The sequence below is a fragment of the Oculina patagonica genome, chromosome 5 (genome assembly GCF_052425735.1).
Source record: "Oculina patagonica isolate OP01 chromosome 5, crgOcupat, whole genome shotgun sequence".
Taxonomy (NCBI): domain Eukaryota; kingdom Metazoa; phylum Cnidaria; class Anthozoa; order Scleractinia; family Oculinidae; genus Oculina; species Oculina patagonica.
In genome coordinates, this window is record NC_135762.1 from 17640761 (window position 1) to 17665490 (window position 24730).

A 24730-nucleotide genomic window follows, 5' to 3' on the forward strand; every position below is an offset into this window, starting at 1 on the left:
AGTTTTAAAGAAAATGTATTGTGCTCCTCACTATGAGTTATGTGATCATTTCACATGCAATGCACTGTTAAAAGCGACCAGTTCATTTGATAATTTACTGTTGTAACACAACAAAAAGCTATTTTGCATGTAGAGGAACGCTAAATTAGCTGATTCCTATAAAGAACAACAAATTGTGCCTCTGTCTGGTCAGTCATAGACCAGTCACTCGCTTATTCTACTTGGATTAAAGTTGACTAAATCACAAATATCTAATCCCAAGTTTTCCTCTCCTTTGATTCTCTCTTTATTTTTGTTTCAAACAAAATTAGATAATAGTTAATTCACAGGTTTTGCTTCACTGCATTATAACGTAACGCAATATAGAGCGATTTTCGATCGAGTGTCGTAAACCAAAACCAAAGTTATCACTCTGACCAATGACAAAGGACGCGGACAATCCAGTGAACCAAACAAAACTCTAAGCAAGAACACGTAGCCCGCGTAAAGCGCGAGAGAACGTGTGTGAGCGAATCCGGATTGGTTTTACAGTGGTTTTGGTTTTACTTCTGATTGGTTAAGAAAGTGGCGCGAGTTTTGTAAACCAATCACTTAGCATATTAATGCAAAACCAAAGCAATCGCGAATTACTTTCCACACTGAAGTAAAAATAGCTCTATCAAGTCTCCAGTTTGCCTTTATGTCGGCAGCCTCTATTTATGTAGTAATACATCACATGTGGCGCTTTTCCTGCCCTGATCGTAATTGCATTAAGTCTATCAGAAGAACTTGGCCATCAGCTCATATTCACCATCAGAGTCATTCATCTGAGCCGGAATCTAAGCCACTGATCAGATAAATAAGAATCTTCGGGCTCGAACTGTAGCTGTTCTGATCCATTGCAGCTGTAAGCTTATTTATCGATGTTTACAGGTTAGCAGCTGCTGACATCTGCTGCTGCTGTTCAATCGTTGCAAAGTTCAGACCGTTTTTAAGTTTAGATTCCATTCCTTGGGGATGCTCGCAGTAGATTGCATGGAACATTGCATAAACTAGTGGCATAGCTGGTTTCGACATTCTCTGTTCTACAAACCATGGAGTTTCTTAAAATACAGTTAAAATGTAGCCACCGCCAGTGGAAGTACTTATCTTAAAAGAATCTTAAAAGATACGTTCTTCCATCAGCGGTGGCTGTATTTCAATACTTCTCATGTTTCTTTTCTTGCTAGTTGGTGTGCTTTTTTTCTTTGTAGTTCATGTTGAACAGCAGCTGCGGTGTGACTGTTGGAACTTTTAAAAATGCTCTGCGGTTCGCGCGTGTGTGTCTAACAGACAGAACATTTTGCATTCAAAACGTAATCTCGTGGCGCATTACAAACGGACATTTTTCCACTGATGAAGGGCCAAGCCCGAAACGTTTGGTTTTGTACTAAGGATTTTAGTTTTCAGTTAAGTCACTGTTAAGTGTGGTAAAACCAAAAATAAAGTAATCACTCTGGCAATCACAAAGAAGACAGACAAGCCCATCATCAAATCAAAACTCGAAGCAAATACATGCTGCTGGCACGAAGCGCGGGAAAACGTATGCGAGCGAGTCGCGATTGGTTTTGGTTTTACTTCTGATTGGTTTAGAAAGTGGCACGAGATTTACAAACCAATTACTAAGCGAGTATGAAAGCGAATTGCTTTCGACACTCAAGTAAAAACCGCTCTAATATTTAACATTGTTCATTACAATTTATAAAACTAAGTACCACGCAGCTTGACTGCTTGATGACGGTTGGTCTGTTGAGTGGTATTCTGAAAGGGCGACTTTGAACGATCTCTGCTGTTCTGAGAGTGTTCTTTGTGGAAAGCGCACACTTTGCACTGTTTCCTCGCCTTTTTAAAACCAAAACCAATCGTGGCTCGCTCGCGCACGTTTTCCCGCGCTTCGTGCCGGCTTCATGTATTTGCTTCGAGTTTTGATTGGTTCACTGGATTATCTGTGTCCTTTGTGATTGGCCAGAGTAATTACTTTGGTTTTGGTTTTACGACACTCAATTGAAAACTGCTCTATGTACTCTCCGTAAATGATATTAAACTTCTCCAGCTCGCTTTGAACAAAAGCGTTTACTTTCCGCACCAACGATATAACCGCATTTATCAAAACAAAAGGAATAAAGAGACAAATAATAAACAAATTGTGAAGGACAGACCATTCATGATCACTTTTCATCTTTGTAGCTATCTTTAACTCTGTAAAGAACTTAGTTCCTGGTTCAGTCGTGTATGTCGTTTATGACGACTTCTATTTCTCCTCTTTCGTCATCTGCTTTGCGCGTGCTGTACGATGAAGTTGACGCGCGCGCTAGTTCCGGTTTTTTATTTAGTCTTTTCAGAAGCAGGTGTTTTGAATGAAAAAGCCAACGCGTTTCAAGCGCGCGTTATCACTTGGCTGATATCCAATGGGCACTAAGCTAGACAAAACTGTGAAAATTCATTTTGTTATCCAGTGCTCCTCTACATTTAATTTGGAACATTTCTTTTGGGAAAATTCAAATTCCGAGATAACAACTCACAAATCTGCCCTGCCATCCAACTTCATTACGTCTTTGTTGTTGTGAACATTTCCATGTACAACATTAGCCTTACGTTATCTCTGAAATGCAAGACTAGTGTAAGCTTCATACTACTTCTGTTAGTTTTACAAAAAAGGTTATTATGACAAAGTTAACGTGACGTTAGCTTTGTCATAATAACCTTTTTTTGTGTTTAAGATCGGCAAATTGTTTTGTTTATATCGCACGACGCATAGATGTTGTTGAAATACCCAGTTCAAAGACATCCCACATTTTTTTTTATAAATTAATATGTTTAGGAATCACCTTATGTTTAGAATGTTAGTTGCTATTCCAAAATGTTCTCGTTTGTTTCTTTCAGGAAGAGAAATTTCTTAAGCCCCGTTGCCCGAATGATTGCATGGGTGGGACTGCACTGTCCTGTAGTTTTTAACTAGAGTTTTTCTATCACTTTGGTTTGTTTTTTCACGATCGTCTTATCAATTGTGTCTTGAACCATACTCTTGTCGGCAGAGAAGGTAGCTTTGTTAGTTTGCATTCGGCCTGCACGCGTATGCTCAGAACGCCGCCACTTTCCTTCTCACATACATATATATGTCTCTATCAGAGACCTCGAACAAATTCCCAGGTTTTCTTTCTTTTCTATCTTTTGCCAAAAAGTCACCTGTGGCCGCTCTGTATTTATACGAAGCCAAATTTTGAATAAAATTCGGTAACAACCGCTGCGCACGTACACGGAAAATTGTATATTAATGACAATAGATAAGCACAATATTTAAATGGAAGATAAAACGTTAAAAACTGGGAAATAATGGGAAAAGTTTCATAAAAGTTCAACTAAAACAGTTCAAGGAAAACCCCCTCAACAGCGTGCGTGAACTCCGTTACATCGCTTGGAAATGAATTTGGGTTTGTATGTGCACACAGGATAAGTGCACGCACAAGTCACAGGAAATGGAACAATGGACAGTTTTTAATCCAGCTGAATATCAGGTTCATTTCGCTTCTCTAGGTGAGTTGTAAAGGTACTGCCGGGGGCGTTTTTGAACACTTGTCAAATGCTCCCTAAAACGTTCTTTGATGTTTGTATTAGTTTTTCTCATGTTCGCTTACAATTTACAATAACAAGCTTTATTTGCACGACTATAAGTAAATACAGTATTGCAAAAGCGTACAACTAAACTAAAGCAAAACTTATAACAATAATAATCATGTGATAGGAATGAAAAAAGAAATTATGTATGTGTAACATTACTTTCATTCGATAGAAGATTATTTCGTAAAGATAAGCATCTCACAATGAACTTCATAAGTTGAGTATTTAAATAATAATTATCAGAATTCATTAATTTTTTGGTGGCTTGCATAGGAGGTAATTGTGTTATGTTTGGTATTTGATTTTCTATTTTTTGGTAAAATTCATCTCTAAAACTGCAGTATTTAGTACAATGGAAAAGGTCGGTTGTATGAGGAGGGGCAGGGGTAGAGATCGGCTGATGCAGAAAACTGCGTTTTCACATTGAGCAGTGAAATACTCACATACAGGATGATGCCAGATGTGATATACTGGCACTTGGATGTCAGCGATGTGAACCAGGACGCACAATATCCCCACGTGTGTAGGAAACAATAGAACCTTCATACATATCCATATGTACTATACAATTGCTGACTGCGGATACAGCCCCTCTTATCATCCCCTGCCGTTTTGACTGTATCCGCAGGTTATATAGCCTCCTACGTAGACGTCCTTTGGGATGAAAACGCCGGCATTAAGCGCCATCAAAGGACGTCTGGGTGGGAGCCCACAGGATATGTATGTATTGACATGCCACAAATGGATCATCTATATTATTATCTTCAGCTGTCAACTTGTGGCTCGTGGACTGAACAAGAGCGAGTGCTCTAATCAGATTCAGTAGCAACTCCTTTGTTTCATCACACGCACAAACATGTTAGTGAATAATTTCTTCCAACATTAATGAAAAGGGATGCAGTGTCTAGATGAAATCTTATTTTAAATTTAAATTTCATCTTTCTTTTTAAGTTTTGTTGACGCACAATCCGAAATTATGACGCACGTTTCAATCTATATATATACTACAAAAATATGCATGGATATGATGGATAATTAATTAAAACGTATCCATTCTCTACCAGCCGAAGTGCTGGAGAAAGCCCAACATGCATTTTCAATTTCAATTCATGGTTGTATTCAGAAAATAGCCTGCGGGTAGATATTTCGTTGCCTGGAAACTTTAGTCCACAAACTACACCTATCCGAAGTTTTGGAGCGAATGAGACCGTCCGGCTGTCGTGTATTTTAGTTTTAGTTAACCAAAAAAAAAATGACTATGACTGAGCGGTAATATCGTGAGCCTGGGGCTCTGTGGCCCGATCGTCATTTGCGTATTCGTGAATTTCATTACCGTTGATTTAAGGATGCGACATTTGATGCACCGTTCATCGGATCAGTTTGTAAACAGTCTCTTTTCCTCTCGTGGACATTGTTCGTCCTTGCGTTTGTGGCGAAAATTCTTATTTTACAAATGTCGCCCATGTGTATAAACAACTACTCGTTGAACTTCGAGAATAGTCCACAATTGAACTTATAGCCTGCGGCGCAGCGCAGTCTACGCTGCCAATATTTTTTAATGACACGTTCAGCTGCAGGTGAAAATTAACTGGCTTCTGAACTCCAGTTGAATAAAGACAAAAAATAGTTTTTATCAAATGCAATGATTTGGAACACTTAACTTTTCTATACTCTGATCGAAAGCAGTCATAATATACTCTTAAATATAACCAAAGTGCACATCGATTTAAACTGGTAGTACATATAGGCTTACATTAACAAAGTGTACCAGGTTTTACTGAAAACCTGAGTACGTGCTGGATGTCCTTAACCGCCCTTCATACGTAATTGGTTGTTGTATTATTGATTTTTACTCTTTCACCTCCGTCCCTTGATAAATACAGATATAGCCATAGGCTGTTTGGAAGCTCTAATGACATAGGAAGTCTGACAGAATAGTTATAACATCCTGCACCGCCTTTAACGTCAATGATCCGATTTTTATGTATCTGTCATTTTCATATGTCAACTCTACCTAATTGCGGCTCCTAAAGAACAGAAGCGACAGATAGCATCCAGTTATCGGCAGTAACCTAGTCGGGGAGAGAGAGTTAGCTTATCGCAGAAGATTGACTTCAAAGGACAAAAGTGGAAGGGAATCTCCATTGCAGTAAGTTTGAATACTACCAGTGTTTACAGTATAAATAGAAAGGTAATATGGTTTACATGTACTCGATTGCGTATACCGTGGAATAGAATAATTCCTTTCTGTGCGCCGTCTCCTTGTATTTCGCAAAATGCCGTAAGAAAGACAGCCGCTTGTCCATAGGAACTCCTAACCGCGGGCCCCACCCCGCCTATGTTGGAAGTCCGTTTCTGGAGTCCTGTTTGTGAGATATAAAATTAATCAACATCAACAACTAGACTCTTATGAGCAAATAGTTAACGAATCGTAGCCGAGTGGACTTCCGTTTAGGGGAATTGTCCATCGCTTGTAGAAAACGAGAGGAAGAGGGATCTTATTGTTTAACTAGAAAATTTCGTAGTTCTAACACACCACACAAACCTTATCTTATTTTTTTCCCAATATAAATTATAAAGGTGTCGTTTTGAATCCCATCTTTATTTTAATTTAGACTTAAAATTGTGTTGACGCACACAAAAAAACCTGTATTATGACGCACGCGCATTGACATGCATATGCCGATACCACAAACCACAAATAAAAATAGTCGGGCCGGGGTCAAAATATTAACTCACAATGTCATCTCCTGACTACAATTACTCAGTTTTTATATATCACAAATAAAAATGCATGAATATATTTTTGGGCTCGTCGCCGTTTTACGTGATCATGAATATTGCATCGTTTTGCACGTACTTCCTTTCTCCTGTCTTGAAATAATTCGTTGCGAATGTGTTTGGGGCGCAAATCCCTCCCCCACCAATCGCTTTTGATTCAACCATTAAGACTACAAGCAATCTATTGACACATTTAATGACTTCTTTACGGACCCTATCTATCGACAATCGATCATTCTCACTTTATGATTCAGCTGCGTTCCTCTGTAAATAGAACAAATTTACTAATGTTAGTAAAGTACGCTATTTGCTTACAATACAATACAATACTTTAATTTGAAACTCCCCTAACGGGGCTTTTCAGTGACAATAAATTACAATAGAAATAACAATTGTAAAATTATAAAAATTACAATGATAAACATTACAATGATAAAAAAATTACAATGATAAAAATTTGGATAAAATGAATTACTCCTAATTAATCTATGTTAAAAACTCCTCCATTAATTTTGATTTTAAATGAAATTTAAAAGATGAAATAGTTTTAAGAGTTTTTAAGTTCGATGTGAGGTTATTCCAAATGTTCACTGCTCTATAATGAAATGTTCTTTGACCAGAGGCAGATTTAAAAAGGGGAATATTTAAAAGCTGGCAGTTCCGGGTCGCACGTTTGGTGATTTTGTTGCGGGCGGTGAACTGATCGCTAAGATAGCGAGGCGCGCATCCAGTCATACATTTAAAGGCTAATACAGCGTCACGAAGGTAGAGGTGTTGTTTAATAGGAAGCCAGCGTAGATCTTTCAATACTGGCGTGATGTGGTCGAATTTCCTCGTACCTGTGATGATGCGGGCGGCAAAGTGCTGGACCAATTGCAACTTGCAGATGTTTTTTCCCGAGCTGTTGGACCACACGGATGAGCAATAGAATAGTTTACTAAATACTAGCGCATTAATTATTGTTTTACAAGCATATCACGCTTAAACACATGTTTTACACGACTAATTTGAGCTAAACTAGACATACACGATGAAACTGTTTTCGAAATATGGTCGTCGAAAGTAATATTCGAGTCAAGTATAACCCCAAGGTCCTTGGCAGAAGACACAGGGACAAGTTCCTTCCCCAGTGTAGAGTTATTGTGAAGTCAGGGAGTTTGGAAGTGAGCTGTCTGCTTCCAAAAACCATCAGTTTTGTTTTGTCTGGATTTAGAAGAAGAAGGTTATCGAAACACCAGTTGCGTATCAGTAAAAGGTCATCATTTAAGTCAATAACGGCATTGGACCAATCCTGAAGTTTAAAAGAGATCTGTAATTTAGTATCATCGACGTAACATTCTGTTGTGCATTTTCTTGGGACGGATGGTAAGTCGTTGACGTAAACACTAAAAAGAAGCGGCCCCAGTATACTGCCTTGAGGGACACCACTAGTTAGTGGCAATGCATTTGACAAAGTTGAATAGACGCGTACCACCTGGTATCTGTGGTCTAGATAGCTATGGAACCACGCGAGGGACGAATTTGAGATGCCAACATCTTGTAGTTTTATGTTAAAAGAAGGATATTATGATTTAAACTGTCAAAAGCCTTACTCATATCTAACAGAACCATGGCTGACAATTCCTTTTTATCAATGCTAGTCAAGATTGCATCGGTAGAGTGGATTAATGCCGTTTCTGTTGAGTGCCATGAGTGCTTGAAAAGTTCTTGGAAAAATCAGGAAACACGCACGGAACATTTGGGCTTCAATCTTTTATTTTATTTTGTTTTCATCCACACAACTTTTTACAAAAAGAGAAAACACAACTGAAACCCTGCCATTGAAAAGCAGTTTTTCGTTTGCATTCGACGAAACTTTGGAAAAGCGCAGAAACAAAGTTCAAACAGGCAACACAAAATTTAATCAAATTTACGAATTCCGAACACAAATATTATATCTATACCAGTATTTCTTACAAGAAAGTAAAATTAATTTATATTGCCTCGCATTATAAATTAGTCAAACTCCTGTTTTGCACGCGTTTGGGGCGAATCTCACTTTTGTCACCTGTGTACATACAACAGACGCTCGAGTCGAGGGGTAAAAGGCTTTGAATATACATATACCGGTATCAGAAACGGCAATACAGGCGAATAAACAATGATTGAGTGTTTCTTATAAGTATTGCCTAGTTACTGTGCAACTTTTAACTATGAATTTGACGTCACTAGGGAAATAGAAAAAGAAATTGACATCAGGATCAATCGATAAACTGGATAGCAATCGCCAGTTAGCAGTGAGATCGTTAATCGATGAAAATCTAACTCACATAAGAGAGAAAATCTCTGAGTTGGTCACCTTGTAACTTTTGCATGTAAAAAGTGACAATTTTAATTTGGAAAGCGTTTCTTCTCACGAGAAAGACAGAGGAAATTTTAAACTGCTTATTTGCTGCTCTTTGTTGGGTGTTTACTCCGAAGCAAGCGATTATCTTTAAAGCCTCGTAATTTGAGGATATTGAAACCTAGTTCGACGTTTTGTAGACTTTTGTACTTTGATCAAATCTTGAGGAATAACTGACTGCATTCCCTTTTACCATTACAACTGCATTTGAAAAAGCGACAAGAGCATTAATTTCAAATGTCATTCTAAGTAGGAAATATTTTGGTTATTCAATTCATTACAGAAACATATAACCTAGGCTCGATTTTCAGCCGCTTTTTCGAGAAAATGAGCCGGCGGTCATCGACCGGACTCGCGAGAAGGCGGCGGAAACCAAGCCTTCATAAACCTACATATAACCCGGGGTTATTCAAATGGAATAAAATACTTGGCAAATTTTCGTGTTCTAAACCGACTTCTTTAATATATTCTGCCCGGGTTGCAAGGAAATAAACTGATTGGTTCTTGCTGCTGGCTTTCAATGGGCAGGAAGGAAGCTTCTTGAAGAAGCCTCTTATTCGTCTCGTGGGAGTGCTTTTTATAGCAGTTGGAGGCGTTTCATCAACTAAATAGGGTTTTTCTCCTCATGATGTAATCATTCTGTCAGATTATTTATTGTCCTTATTGAGGAAAATATACAGCTTCATGCTGTGTTTGTCTTAATAGTTATAAGTCCGTCTGGCAATGTTTGATGATATGATAGTGCCTATTCCTCCCCCTTACCGGCCTTATCTCACGGTTTGTGGAATTTCTCACAGTCGCTCTTCCTGCAATTTTCAGAAATTCACGTGCTGGTACAAAAAAATTTGGGAATAGCGTGATTGCGATTATGTTAATTATACCAAGATCTCCTTGTATTGAGACAAACTGCAATTGAAACTGGAACTGCAAAAAAAAAAAAACATTGCATGCTATATATATTTTTTCAGTTAATGGTTGCGCTTTTTATTATCATTATTTGTATATTTAGCTTTGTAAATTAAGGTAAAAAAATATGAGTTCATAGCCCCGTTCAAAGTCCAAAGGTGGGGGTGCTTTAAATCGAAGGGGCGTTAGTTTAATTAAGAAAGTGGGTATTTATGTTCCTCTCATGATGTAATCTCGCCGTTAATTAATGAAATAAATATCACAGAGAGTTGTTAAAAATATCTCAGCTTTACTCTACCAGGACTGACTAAAAAGTAGTAGTAGACTGTCAACACATTCACTTTAATTTAAAACGCTTCAAAATTGATTACGCACTGCGTTGAGGCTACACACACGATCTACAGCTTACCTATTTAGCAATCTATTTCAAGTGATGTGATCTTGGGGAAAGGTGAGGACATTTACTTTTCATTTTAATTTGGTAATATTGCTTCTTCTATTTCGATACTTGTTAGGAATTGCTCAATATTAGCTTCAAGAGATTTGGGCCGATATTTCGAAAAAAAAAAGGTAAAGCTGAAAGCAGTCAAGCGTTTTAAGTACCTAAGTCCTTGTCGTAGAAAGATGGATATTTTTCACCGAAAGGTCTCTGATGAGTCTCTTGGCGGAGACGAAACATGCGTGTCAGACCAGCCACGAAAGTATTCCGTGTTATTCAGTGTAATGTGCGTGATGTAAAGTACGAGGCTTGAGCAAAACAGACTATGATCGGTTTCCGGTCCTGAGTTTTTACGTCGTCAGTTGCATTAGCTCGGTCGCGAATTCGACGACAAGAAAAAGAGTTTCAATTTTAAATTTCCAAAACCATCTAAATAGAAAACCAGTATTCCTTTAAAGAACAGACAAGTACTCTGTCCTTAAAAAATTGTTTTCTTCAAAAACGAAACAAAACAGGAAAATGCCGCACTATAAAATTTTTGTGAACAGAAGTCTTTAAAGAACTCAGCTAGTTTTCGATAGCATATTACCCTTAGGAAATCGCCTGATGAAGACTAGCAGTACAGTAAAAACCCGCGTATAAGAACACCTATTTTGGCGGTTCAGGCTGATTTGGTTCTTATATAAAGGGTTATAATCTGCAAAATCAGCCTGTAAGTGTTTTTAAAAAAAGTTTCTTAAAATAAGGAACATACTAAGCTACCAATAGATGAAATCAATATATATGCACACAATTGTATTTTAATTTTAATAAAATTGATAAATCAAGGCAATACTGTACTGTAATTGGGGTGGAACTATTATGTGTGCAATGAAAAGTAGTGTTGATCTTTGATATTTTTCCATATAAGAACAACTTTCATTTTTCAGGCTGAATGTGTTCTTATATAAATGGTACTTTATTTCCTAAAATCAGGCCTGGGTGTTCTTAATCCACTTGTTCTTATACGCCGGTTTTTACTGTATTGCAGTCAAAACGTCACGATCAACAACTCAAAGCGATTCCATCCATCGCGAGACAAACGAATAAACGTTCATCTTTCCTATCTTACACCACGATGAACAACAACACATCTTTAATGACAAATTACCCTTGTTCAGTAACGATGTATTGCTTCGTGCCGTGTTCTGCTTTTCAAGTGATCGATGGCAAAGTCTAGCCTGACTTGACGGAATAACAATGCTAATTGCATTCCCCTGCCTTGCGGTTTCTCACAGTCACTTCCTGTACATGCTGGTACAGATTCAGATCGAGCTTGATCATGCCGTGAGTCCTAAATCAATAAAACAATTCGACAACAACATAATGAAAATGACTACTGATAAAATCTTGAACGATTTATTTTCAAACTACAACTTCCTATATATTCTAGCTCTTTATTTACAGTTTGTATGGTTATTGTCATTTATTTTCTTTTATTTGTTAAATTGCAAATTTGACTGTTGAAAGTGCGGTGGGTGGAGAAGTGACGTTATCTTTAGCACGTAGTGAACTCCAGCGGTCTGGGGACGAGCACCGCTCGGGGTCGTTATTGCGTTGTGTCCTTGGGCAAGACACTTTATTCTTGCAGTTATTCTAGAAATAACAATCAAAATCAAAATAACATTCAGCTTCACACGGGTTCTGTGTTCCCTATGTAGAAACGTTATCAAACTTTTCTCAGCAGGAAACTCTCTAATAAATGCTAATACTTCACGGGGCACAAGGAAAAGAAAAATAAAAACCCGCGAAATGATTAAATCGATTGCAGGCACCGTTAGGGGGCAATCAGCTAAAATTTAATTGCAGCAGATGTAGCGTTAAAAAGCGCTTTTAATAATGCCAACTAGATGAAAGACAAACATGAATTTGAACTCTTTGCTTATTTGTATTGGCTTTTCTTATTTTAATTTTGATAATTGAAAAAAAGGAATAGTTCAGACATGTTGACCAGACCATTTGCATTATTTACTGAAAGGCTAAGATCAAAAAATATATTTATGCATGCATGATAACAAGTTCTCTATGGTATCTACATGAACGAATGGACTATAAACGGGATAAACTCAACCTAGCCCATCACAATTATCTTATATATTTTATCCACTCTTTTCATCAAAAATTTAATGAAGCCACCTCCTTCAAGATTAAACTTGGGATAAAAAAATGCAAATTTCCGCTTCTGTGGTGTGACTGCTTTTCTTTATTTTATGGCGAGACATGTTGACAATACTAATTACTAACCATTATCTTTGAGGGGAATCAACATGGTTCCCCGGTGAATCAAGATGAATCTTGAGACGATGATGACTTGAAGTCTAAGTCATTCAATAATCACAAGATTGCCACGATATCTGATTAACCTAACTAACTGAAGTTTGTCACTTTAACAAACATATACTCAGCTAAAACGGGAGCTGTTTTGTCCAATACACCTGTTAACTATTAGAAACTTTGGGAAAAAATGCAAATTTCTCAGTTCGAGATAATTGTTTTCTAGTCATGTTTACAATACGACAAGTTGACATCTTCAATTATACATCTTAAGATCGAGTAGTCAATCGCAGCTCGGTTGTGAGGCTGTAAGTTGCATGTTTTATTTGCTAGCCCGAGGCAGAGGCTTTCCGTTCGAAGGATCGCCTTCAACAGACGAATTTATCACAAGCTCTAAACTACAGGTAAACAAACAACTTAGTTTTGTGTTAACAAACAACTATTCTATATCGCCTGTGATTACTAAAATGCTCAGTAGCTTTGAACATCTTAACTTCACTTGGCGGTGATGTCGAGTAGGTGTTCTTTTCCATCTAGTTGCGTAAACAAATACTTTACCACCTATTTGAAGTCACAAACTTTCAACTCTTCTGACCATGAGTTTATCCCCAAAACGTCTACAGGAAAACGAGCATTTTGAGCAGCTATTTTAAAATTTCATTTTATTAATATAGAAGAGTGAAGAAAATAAAACAAAAGCGGACAATTTGTTAGCACGAGCTATGATCAAACGCTAAGCCGCAAAAGTCTAATTGATTTCGCTATTCTTTAAAGCGCATTAAAACTTATTGCAACAAGAATTTCGCAGCGTTCGTAATTATACTTTTTTTTGAAAAGCTTTTGTTAACCCTGATATCGTTGAAGTGAACCTTTTAGAGGGAATTAAAAGAAAAATTTATTTTTTTTTTTAAGGGAGGGACAAAAAAAAAAGGCGGGGGGGGGGGGGGAGGGGTGGGGAATTTTCGGCTTGCATGAATTTTTTTTTTCTGTCCGTTTCTTGTGCAGGAAAATTTTTTTCGGGTGAAATCCCCTGCTCGAATTTTTTTTTGACAAATGTTTTTTTTTAATTCAGACAAATGTCATGTATTGCTATTTTATACCATGCTTTTGCTTTGTCGATTATCTGCTTAGTTGTTTAAATGTTTTAAAAATGCTGTTGTTCATTGATTTCATCCTTTAGGGACTTTCAATAAGTACCGAAGGGGGGGGGGGGGGGTCAAGGGGTGGTGCAATTGGAAAAGTGGAGGCTGAAAAATATGTGACCCACCCCTTCCTTTTAGCTCAAAACTGACTGGCCCACCCCTGATCAGGGGTTGGAAATTACATGACCCACGCCTTTTATACAGAAAAAAAAAGGGTTAATAAGGAAAAAGTCATTTTGATTGTCTGTAATGGATTAGAGGTTTTTGAATTAATATCAGCTTTTAAAGTGCGATCTCAATCATACACCACCCTGTGTCCCTAATGGACACTGTAATTCCAGGTATATCTTCTTTCGCTTCGTAACACACCAAAGCAGGATGAATTTCTCACTTCGTATAGTAGATTTGTGTTTTTCACATATTTCCGTGTTAATTCCGTGAGAAAACTTCGACATAAACATATGCAAAAACTGAAACAATACGTATTAAACAGAAATTCATAAATAATTACTGCAAAAATTATATTTGACAGGAATTGACAACAGAAACTAAAACCACTGCATTCATGTTTTGCAATCTGTTTGAGAAAAGAGTTAACCGGTAAGCAATCTACGCAGGCTGGAGAGAGACGAGGTAAAGCTCCTCCAGAAAATTTTGAAATTTCTAGGCTCGGAAATGCTATTTTCAGCATTCTCCACCATATATTTCGTCGAATAATTGATCTCATCAAGTGTTAAATGATGACAGGTATTCTCCGTGCTTAATAGGACCTTTCTTTCTGCACGAATTTTTTTTCTTTGCCTTTTCCTTTGCACGAATTTTTTTTCTTACCATTTTGGCTTGCATAAATTTTTTTTTGTTTCCCCCCCCCCCCATCACTTTTCTAATGGTCTGTCCCTAATGCGATTCTGTGAACTTCAAACTTTTAAGGCCATTTACAGTGTTGCAAACGTTGTATAAATGTTTCTTAAGCATTGACATGCACGCCCAGTTTCGAACGCTTAGGGAACTTGGACTGGAAAAATAAGACATCGAATAATACCTCCAGACAACCAATCCGTCTGAGACAAGTTATACGTCGAGTATAAGTGGGTCGGAAGTATGTCAAATCTGACTAACTTAAGAAAATTAAGTCTTTAAGGCGGGTGAACTTGTTGCCCCTGTTCACGTTTTTAGTTTTTAATCAAGGTTGAAGCACCATCATGAGAGAATTAAATACATATTGCAAAGTCGAATCTAGTTCTCGTGTTAGAAAAGGAGTCTTTTTTTTTCATTTAAAACATAGACTGTGAAGGAAATTATCGAAATACTCGAGGATATTATGAAAAAGCTTATTCGTATAATTATTACTTCTTCCATTTATCTCTGATTGGAAATGAAGTCACACTTATAAGGAACTAAGCCGCGGGCCATGTAGTTAAATCCCTGTGCCAAAGATCTCCCTCCAATTTTTACGAGCGATGGCGGAAGTAACGATTAGTCTTCGAAAGTCCCCGAACGAATCACAGCTGTCAAACGAATGCTTAGTGTTTAAGAATTTTCGCTGTCAAATGCAGAGTACGATTGTGAAATCCTCTAATCTCAAGCCAAAAGTTAAATATTTACTGAAAAAAAAAATGTTTGTATGGTAATCCGGTGCCACTTTATTTTCCAAACTGATACAAAGTCTGTAAACTCAAGATATTTGCTAATCAGTTTTGAAGATATTACATGTGCTGGGCTACGTAGTTAAGGCCCTGGAGAAAAGTAAGGTTAAATGTATGGAAACTTAAAACGAATCTTCTGATTCCCAGCACATCTGCAGTCGCGCATAGAAAAATGTCTACAATACTGGAACGCACTACGAGAATAATGAGAAGGATGAATAAAAGACTCTACAATAGGTAAAAATGAGCGCGCTAATTCGCACTCAACTGTAAGCTGGACAAGTAAAAAAAGTTGATAAACAGAATAAACTTTCAACTGTATTTCAACTCCTCGAAACTCCAACATTTCATGACGATCGTAGATTTAAGCTAGGGTTATCATACATTTAACATTTTCTTGTTTCATTGGTTGATAAAAACGTAGACCTCTGGCAATTGTTTTACACGCCCTTGGCTAGACAAGGCAGCACAGTTTTCATATACAGAATACGCGCCTTCACCCACACAACATGCTATCTATTGTGCTACCGCGCCTCCCAACTAGTGACGTCATAGCTTTGTCAAACTCGATTCTAGTATTTGACCCAATAGCAGTGGTATTAGAAAAAGCACTGACAAAAACAAAATTCACTCAATAACGAAAAAAATTGGCAACTTTGACACGAAAACAAATCAAAACACTACAAAATCTCAATTTTTATCAGGCTCTATTGTCCCGAGACAAAATTTACAGAGGATCAACGCTTGAAAACTGAATTCTTATGGTTTCAAAGACATAATAGTAAGATAAGTGTTCTGCTAAATAAGTGACTGGTCAGGAACGATACAGCTGTCCCGAGGCAAAATTTTCAAAGGATTAACCCCTGAAAACTGATTTTTTTGGGGGGGTCTAAAACATATTAGCAAGGTAATTTAAAAAGCCAAGAGTTTGATATAAAATTTACTTAATGAATCAAAGGCTCTTCGAGCAACCTCTTGGTAATTCGGTGAAGTAAAAAATAAGTGTTCAATAATATAACGGTCGGAGAATAATTTTGATTGTATAATATATGATTGATATTATTTTTTTTACATATGCTGAATGGCGTTTTAAAGAACCTTTCTGGCAGCACGCTTATCCTTTAATGCATTAATTAATTGCGGTTTAATATCAGAATGGAGTGAGTAAGTGAGTGTGTGAGTGGGTGCTTTCCATTCGACCAAAATATCCGGAAATTTCGGAACAAGTGCAAATGGTACAGAAATTTCCTGGGAAAGTTTCCAGAAAATCCGGAAAGTGTTGACTTTCCGAAATGCGAACCATTCAACCGAAAACCCCGGAAATTCCAGGAGCAAAATCAAATGGAATGTTTTTTGTTTTACACTCAGCCCAAGTTCCTTCGGCAGAAAATTTAGCGATTTGGGCAGCTGAAAGCAGCTACTTGTGTTAAGAAAGCGATCTTGAAACTCCAAATAAAAAATTTAGGTTAACTCGGTTATTTTCGTTGTTGTTTTGCAGGCGGCAGCAAAGAAATGTACACATATTTATAACGCGCGTGCAGGCTACGCCACTGTATTGCTCTTTAAACCTTTTGGGTTGGCGACGTTTTCGTTGCTTGTGTGCTTTTTGAAAGGTCCCTGTATTCGAGGCTACGATGTCATTCATGGCGGTTTTTTTAGTGCTCAGAATGATTTTTATTTGCAAAAATATCGAGTTATATGTGCAGCAAACCTGCCACAGTGCATTATTTAAATGCACCGTAGAAATTTCCATATTCAAATACCATATGCAAATTTTGTTTTGCCTTCCGTGCAGTAAACCAGAAGAATCAGAAAATGCTGTTCCATTCGTCACTGGAATTTTCCGGAAACTCAAACCAGAATTCTTGGTCGAATGGAAAGCGCCCACTGTGTGAGTGTTCGAGTGAGTGAAACACGTGACTTCGAGAATGGTAACTAAACCTCATTACCATGAGGTAAAAACGGAACCGAAAACGTTTTAGACAATAAAGACTGCGTTGAAGTTATCATTAAGCTGGACAACTACAAATTGTTGATAAACAGAATGAACTTTCAACTCTTTCAACTTCTATTGGTTGATAAAAACATAGGCCTCTGGCAATTGTTTTACAATCCCTTGGCTAAACAAAACAACACAGTTTTTGTGGTTACCAAGGTAACCATAATGTTACTACCTGTGTAAGTAAGTAAGACTTTCCGAAGCACGAAGTAAGAACGAGAGCGTACCGAAAGGGCACGAGGATTTCTCAAGTTCTCTAGGTAGCTTTTTACTATTACAATACTATTCTTTAGAAGGATATATGAGTTATGGTGATGAATTGTTAGGATTTAGTTAAATATGAGGATTCCGAATAAAAAAAAGCCACTTTCAAAATCATTATGGCGCTTTCGAACGCTCCACGATCGACAATCGACTGCTTTGATGAACCGCTGGCCGAACGTAGTTGGAACATGATGCTTGGCACGTGCATATAAGCGAACGTAGTTGGAAAATGATGATTGCCACGTGCATATGGGCGAACGTAGTTGGAATATGATGCTTGGCACGTGCATATGGGCGAACGTAGTTGGAATATGATGATTGCCACGTCCATGTGGCCGAACGTAGTTGGTACATGATGCTTGGCACGAGGATATTGCTTCGAAGTAATATTTTCCGAAGCACGAAGGAAAGAACGAAATCGTACCTGAAACGGCACGAGGATTTACCTAATAACTTCTGCCCATGCATAAAACTCTTTCCCGTACTGCCCTTTATACAATATCGTTTCTTCAGGATCGATCAGGAACGATGGCTAAAAAAGTTACCAAAAATTTATTCTTCGTCCGATCGCTACAAATTTTGGTAGAATGCGTGACAAGGTTATTACCCAATCCCCCCGCAAATTTGAATGTGGCCTACACGACAAGAAGAAAGTAATAATAGAATGTCTATTGATCTTGATCGTCAACTGCGAAATACAACTGATGAATCGATCAAAATCGAGGTAAGAGTTGTGTACTACGTACAGTACGAACGCTCATGGTCTGAAATGCAGTGAAATGTTATTTATATTTATATTGCTTGGAATCAATATCTGAATTTATCTCTGAGTATAAGGAGATCGTTATATTTCGCAGAAAAGGGTCAACCCGTTGCCTTTAATATGTTTCTCCCCTTATTAGGACCAGAGGTAAACCAAAAACACATTTAGACCCGCCAACATCAATATCTGTTATTTGTTTTGCAAGAAAGCCTACGACAACTACGTTCACCAAAAATCTCTCAGAAAATTTTTAACATATTTTTGTCTGATTTCTTGTAAAATAATTGATGAAGGCGGGAGTGGGGGGATTACTTTCATCGTTACTACACTATGAAACATTCCAGAACCATTTTAGCTATTCACTATTTCCTCAGTTTGACTAAGTCTGTTAAAATATCGGTAACCACATGACCTCTTAGAGGGCTGTTATTTGAATATGTGCCTTCACGCACGCAACATGCTATCTATTGTGGTACTGCGCCTCCCAACCAGTCACGTCATAGCTTTGTCAAACACGATTCTAGTATCATGAAGATAATTTCTAATACCAATAGCAGTGGTATAGAAAAGCACTGACAAAAAAAATTACTCGATAACGAGAACATTGACAACTTTGACAATTGAATTTTCAGGCTCATTTTTGTGTAGGCCGTGACCCGAGCTGCAAAGCAAAGAATGCAGTGGGACGAAATTATTTAAACAAAACATCTGTCCCGTGGCAAAATTTACAGAGGATCGACGCTTAAAAATGAATTCTTTGGTTTCAAAGACACAATAGCAAGGTAAGTTGAAGGGCCGAGAATTTGGTACGAAATTTACTAAATGGAAAACGGAAACGAGAATGATAATGATAAAGACTTTACAGACTGCATTGAAGTTATCAGCCGCACGAGTAAGAAAACATTGATAAGTAGAATGAAATTTCAACTGACAAATTTAGTAAAAAAACATGTACCTCAACTACAACATTTTATGACGACAGTAGATTTAAGCTAGGGTTATTATACATTTAACATTTTCTTGTTTTATTGGTTGATAAAAAACACAGGCCTCTGGCAATTGTTTTGTACTCCCATGGCTAAACAAAACAACACAATTTTACTTTAGTTCTACAGAATATGTGCCTTCTGCGTCAGCGAAGGAACTTAGTTTGGGACTTAATCGTTTGCTTTTGACGCGTTAAAGAAAAACGACGGGAAAATGCTCTAGGCGGTACTGTCGCGTAGGTTATTTTATACGTCTGTCATGTTAGAGGAAGTTAAGTAGTTTTTTTTTATCGGAGAATCTGAATCTGCAGCTACTGCGCCTCCCAACCAGTGCCGTCAAAGCATTTTTAAACTCGATTCTAACATCACGAAGATCGCCCCGTGACCTCTAGTTGCAAAGCGGTCAATGTAGTGGGACAAAATTTATTCGTCGTCTTGTTATCTCGTATTCAAATTTTTCTCCGTATTGCGTGTTCCGCTATAAAGATGACTGTTGAACGGGACAGCTGTCTCAAGGCAAAACTACCACAGGATTAACGCTTGAAAACTGAATTTTTTGAGTTTCAAAAATACATTAGCAAGGTAATTTAAAAGGCCGAGAGTTTGGTATGAAATGTATTAAATGAAAAACGGAAACGCGAACGATAAAGACTCTAAAGACTGCATTGAAGTTATCATTAAGCTGGACAAGTACAAATTGTTGATAAACAAAATGAACTTTCAACTCTACTTCAACTCCAACATTTCATGCCGAACGTAGATTTTAGCTAGGGTGATCATACATTTTTCATTTTCTCGTTTTATCGGTTGATAAAGACATAGACCTCTGGCAATTGTTTTATAATCCCTTGGCTACACAAAACAACACAATTTTCTCAGAATATGTGCCTTTACGCACGCAACATGCTATCTATTGTGGTACTGCGCCTTCCAACCAGTGACGTCATAGCTTTGTCAAACACGATTCTAGTATCATGAAGATCATTTGACCCAATAGCAGTGGTATTAGAAAAGCACTGACAAAAAAAATTACTCGTTAACGAGAACATTGACAACTTTGACACGAAAACAAATCTAAACGCTACAAAATCTCAATTTTTATAGGCTCTATTGTTTTAAGTGTGTAGGCACGTGACCTCGAGCTGCAAAGCGATGAATGCAGTGGGACGAAAATTATTTGAACGAAACATCTAGCCCAAGGCAAAATTTACAGAGGATCAACGCTTAAAAACTGAACTCTTTGGGTTTCAAAGACACAATAGCAAGGTAAATTGAAGGGCCGAGATTTTGGTACGAAATTTACTAAATGGAAAACGGAAACGAGAATGATAATGATAAAGACTTTACAGACTGCATTGAAGTTATCAGCCGCACGAGTAAGAAAACATTGATAAGTAGAATGAAATTTATATGACAACTTTAGTAAGAAAACATGTACCTCAACTACAACATTTTATGACGACAGTAGAGGTTAGCTACGGTTATCATACATTTAACCTTTTCTTGTTTTATTGGTTGATAAAACACAGACCTCTGGCAATTGTTTTATACTCTCTTGGCTAGACAAAACAGCACAATTTTCCCTTTAGTTCTACAGAAGATATGCCTTCTGCGTCAGGGACAGGACTGACTTAGTTTGGGACTTAATCGTTTGCTTTTGACGTGTTAAAGAAAAACAACTTTTTTTGTACCTTTTGACGGGAAAATGGTCTAGGTGGTACTGTCGACGAAGCGCCTACAAAAATGACCATTCTAGGAAGTTTTTAAAACTCTGTGAGGCTGAAAATATATCAATGAAGTCTTTTCCCGTCTTCCTGGAAAGTTTAGTTTTCGCGCAGGTTATTTTGTATATCTATTTAGAGGAAGTTAAGTAGTTTTTTATCGGAGAATCTGAATCTGCGACCAGAATTTACAGATTATTCTCAGGCTACTGCGCCTTCCAACCAGTGGCGTTATAGCATTTATAAACTCAATTCTAGTATCACGAAGAGCTTTTGACCAAGTAGCAGTGGTATTAGAAAAAGCACTGGTAAAAACAAAATTTACTCAATCACGGAAAAAATTGACAACTTGGACACGAAAAGGGATCAAAACGCTAAAAATCACAATTTTTATCAGGCTCTATTGTTTCAAGTGTGTAGTTAGACACGTGACCTCGAGCTGCAAAGCGGTCAATGCAAAGGGTGACATTTATTCATCGTCTTGTTATCTCGTATTCAAATTTTTCTCCGTATTGCGTGAACCGCTAAAAAGGTGACTGTTGAACGGGACAGCTGTCCGAAGGCAAAGTTCACAAAGGATTAACGCTTGGAAACTGAAATTTTCTGGGTTTCAAAAACACATTAGCAAGGTAAGTTAAATGAACGAGATTTTGGTATGAAATTTACTAAATGGAAAACGGAAACGAGAATGATAATGATAAAGACTACAGACTGCATTGAAGTTATCAGCCGCACGAGTAAGAAAACATTGCTAAATAGAATGAAATTTCAACTGACAAATTCAGCAAGAAAACATGTACCTCAACTCCAACATTTCATGACAAGCGTAGACTTAAGCTAGGGTTATCATACATTTAACATTTTTTGGTTTTTTGGTTGATAAAAACACAGGCCTCTGGCAATTGTTTTATCTTACCATGGCTTCAAAACATAACAGCATAATCTTCCTAGGATATGTGCCTTCTGTGTCAGCAAAAAGACCTTAGTTTGGGACTTTTATCGTTTGCTTTTGACGCGTTAAAGAAAAACGACCATTAATTTTTTTGTTCATTTCGACGGAAAAATGCTCCAGGTGATACTTATGATGAAGCACCTACAAATATGGCTATTCTAAGTTTCTTCAACTCTGTTTAAAAATCATCCATTGAAGTCTTTTACCAACTTCCTTTAAGTTTAGATTTCACGTGGGTTATTTTTCGATTATTTTATTTGTCTATAGTGGGAAAGTAAAGTATTTTTTATCGGAGAATCTAAATCTGCAACCAGAATTTACAGATTATTTTTTAGTTTTATTAACACGTTAAGAACTCCCCGACTGAGTCATTCAAATTTCGCCAACATAATTTTCATTTTCTCTTGGCCGCCCCACGGCTGCCTTGTACAATCAACTTCCCTCGAGCTAATGGCCTAATAGTAGTGGATTCGCCTGCTTGGAGTCAACAACCCATGTGGTAAAGAAAGTACAAAAGAAAACAAAACATCATTCACCATGGGGATATTAATTATAATCTTAAAACGCTCGGACTGTTTTACATATCGTGTCACTGGGAACACTTGAGTGAGAGTTTAAGCTCAGTATAATATATATTCGGTGAACAATTGCTTCACAGGTATCAGTTATTCCATGTGCTGAAACAAAAAGTTGTAAAGATGTTGTTGTGAAACCGAAAAGACGAGTTTAACAGCGAAATGCCGCCAGGTGGCTACTTAATGGGTTGCTTTCCGCCACCGCCAATTATCATGCCTTAGTTTGTGGAAAAAACTTGCTCCAGGCGATAAAGAATTGGAGACAGAATGGCGAATCGTTTTTCAATGGAAAGCCGCCATATAGCTGCACACTTTTAACAAATAATTGGGAAAGTGCGCTAGGATCTATATTTTTCTGACACAATAGATTAGTTAAACCCTGAAAACAATTGGTTTCCAGTCCTTTCTTTTGTTTCTTTTGATGGCTTTTCGATTTTACCAACTGACTATCTTAGAGAGTTTAACACATATGCGCCATTGTAGTTTGTTTTACAAGCAACATACGGTTTAGCCCACGCGTTTAAATTCAGTTCTCTTCTCAGAGTAGAGTAGGTTAGATGTCAGGAAAATTAATATAAACCTGATAGTTTTTATTTTTTTGGAAAAATTCTTGATTTGGCTTGAGTCTCAAACAATATTTCCTAACATCTTCAACCATTTGTTTTTGCAGTTTGGTCCTAAACAAACAAGAAACAACTGCTGAGTCCAGCTAGTTCCAAATGTACTAAAACCAATTGCAGTCCTGACTACCCGAAGATCTTCCACTGTAGCTCATTACGATGAATAACTCAAGTAACACATCACTTGACCAGCCTCTAGAGCACCAACAAGAAAGTCAAAACGACGAAATATCACAACTTGTTCCCATCGCAGTTTTGATCTTGCTCACGAATGGAGTGGTATTTCTCCTATTCGGCAAAATGAAGAGTTTGCGCACACCTGCAAACTATTTCTTGCTCAGCCTGGCAGTGAGCGACGCCATGACTGGGTTGATAAATATTCCGTTATTCCTTTCTATGCTTTGGAATATTGATCTAAGCTCGGATGGCGCGGTTTATTGTGCCTCGGAGGTCTTCCATAACGTGATCTCATGTTCGGTCGCTTATCACATCACTGCTATTACTATCGAGAAGTACGTGGCAGTGGTTAACCCGTTTGGCCGTTTCTTGATGACCAAGAAAACAGTAGTGAAGATTTTGTCAGCCGTGTGGCTCTGGTCCGCGTTCTTGGGGTCAGTACCTGCTTCTTGGTGGTCTTCATGGTGGCATTCTACTGATTCTCTCGCTCTTTATCTACAGGCTGGACATATCATTTTTTGCCTGGTCGCCGTGTTTGTCATCCCGTATATATTTATCCTATATGCCTACAGCACCATGTTTAAAGCAGTGTCTTCCAAACGGCGACTGAAAAAATCGCTGAATCAAAAGGATCCCCGCGCATTTAAGAAGGCTAACAATGAAAAGAAGTGCCTGATCATTCTACTTACAATGGCGATTGCTTTTGCCATTTGTTGGATCCCTTGGTTTACATTGAGGTTAATTTACTCCCTGACCGACATCGGATGGATAGGCCCCGAAATCATGGCTCCTATGGAACACGCATCTCACATATTTATCATAATCAGATATCTTAGCTCTGCAATTAATCCCTTGCTGTATACGTTCTTTAAACAAGACTTTTGGAGTGCTTTTAAAGTCGTAGTGCTGAAAAGACGCCCAAGAAGTCTTTCGATAACTTTATCGATGAGAAAAACAATAAGACCTCGCGGCAGTGACCAACAGGTTGAACTTTTGCCAGCGGAAAGCAATACTGACAAAACAGAGCGAACAAGCGTCTAAGCCACATAACAGACAACGATATATACTTCTTCAAGACTGCTTGAGAAAAACATCAACAGACGTTTAGAAGTGAGATGTGCATCATTATTGTCATGTTTGCCATAAACTTAAGGCATGAAGTCTGTACATAAAACAATGGAAGGATGACTGAATCTAGATTGACTCTGAAGTGACTGAGAACAAGGTTAGACCCAACCTTATGGGAAGTCAATCCACGCAAAAATGAGGCTCGCAAACGGACGTAGTCTCCAGGGAACAACTGTTCAGCTAAAACTGTAACTCAGAAGAAAAACTTTCTGTAAACTTAATATATATACTCCATGCAGTACAGAGCCGTAGGGAGTTTTGTTACTTCTCATGCGACCCACTGTGAACACAGTCCACAG

General features: G+C 37.8%; 1 protein-coding gene across 5 annotated transcripts; it reads left to right on the forward strand.

Annotated features, from left to right (window-relative positions):
* The first annotated feature begins 5652 nt into the window (after nucleotides 1-5652).
* On the forward strand, nucleotides 5653-24688 carry LOC144653083 (neuromedin-U receptor 2-like). Of its 5 annotated transcripts, none has more exons than XM_078513005.1 (2): nucleotides 5653-5785; nucleotides 23177-24688. In XM_078513005.1, exon 2 carries the CDS (start codon nucleotides 23286-23288, stop codon nucleotides 24342-24344), a length of 1059 nt encoding a protein of 352 aa, XP_078369131.1. In that variant the 5' UTR covers nucleotides 5653-5785; nucleotides 23177-23285; the 3' UTR covers nucleotides 24345-24688. The 5 variants fall into 5 exon arrangements, with proteins under 5 accessions (XP_078369131.1, XP_078369134.1, XP_078369135.1 ...); XM_078513008.1 differs by lacking the exon at nucleotides 5653-5785 and adding an exon at nucleotides 12108-12862; XM_078513009.1 differs by lacking the exon at nucleotides 5653-5785 and adding an exon at nucleotides 19052-20524.
* Nucleotides 24689-24730: the final 42 nt, after the last annotated feature.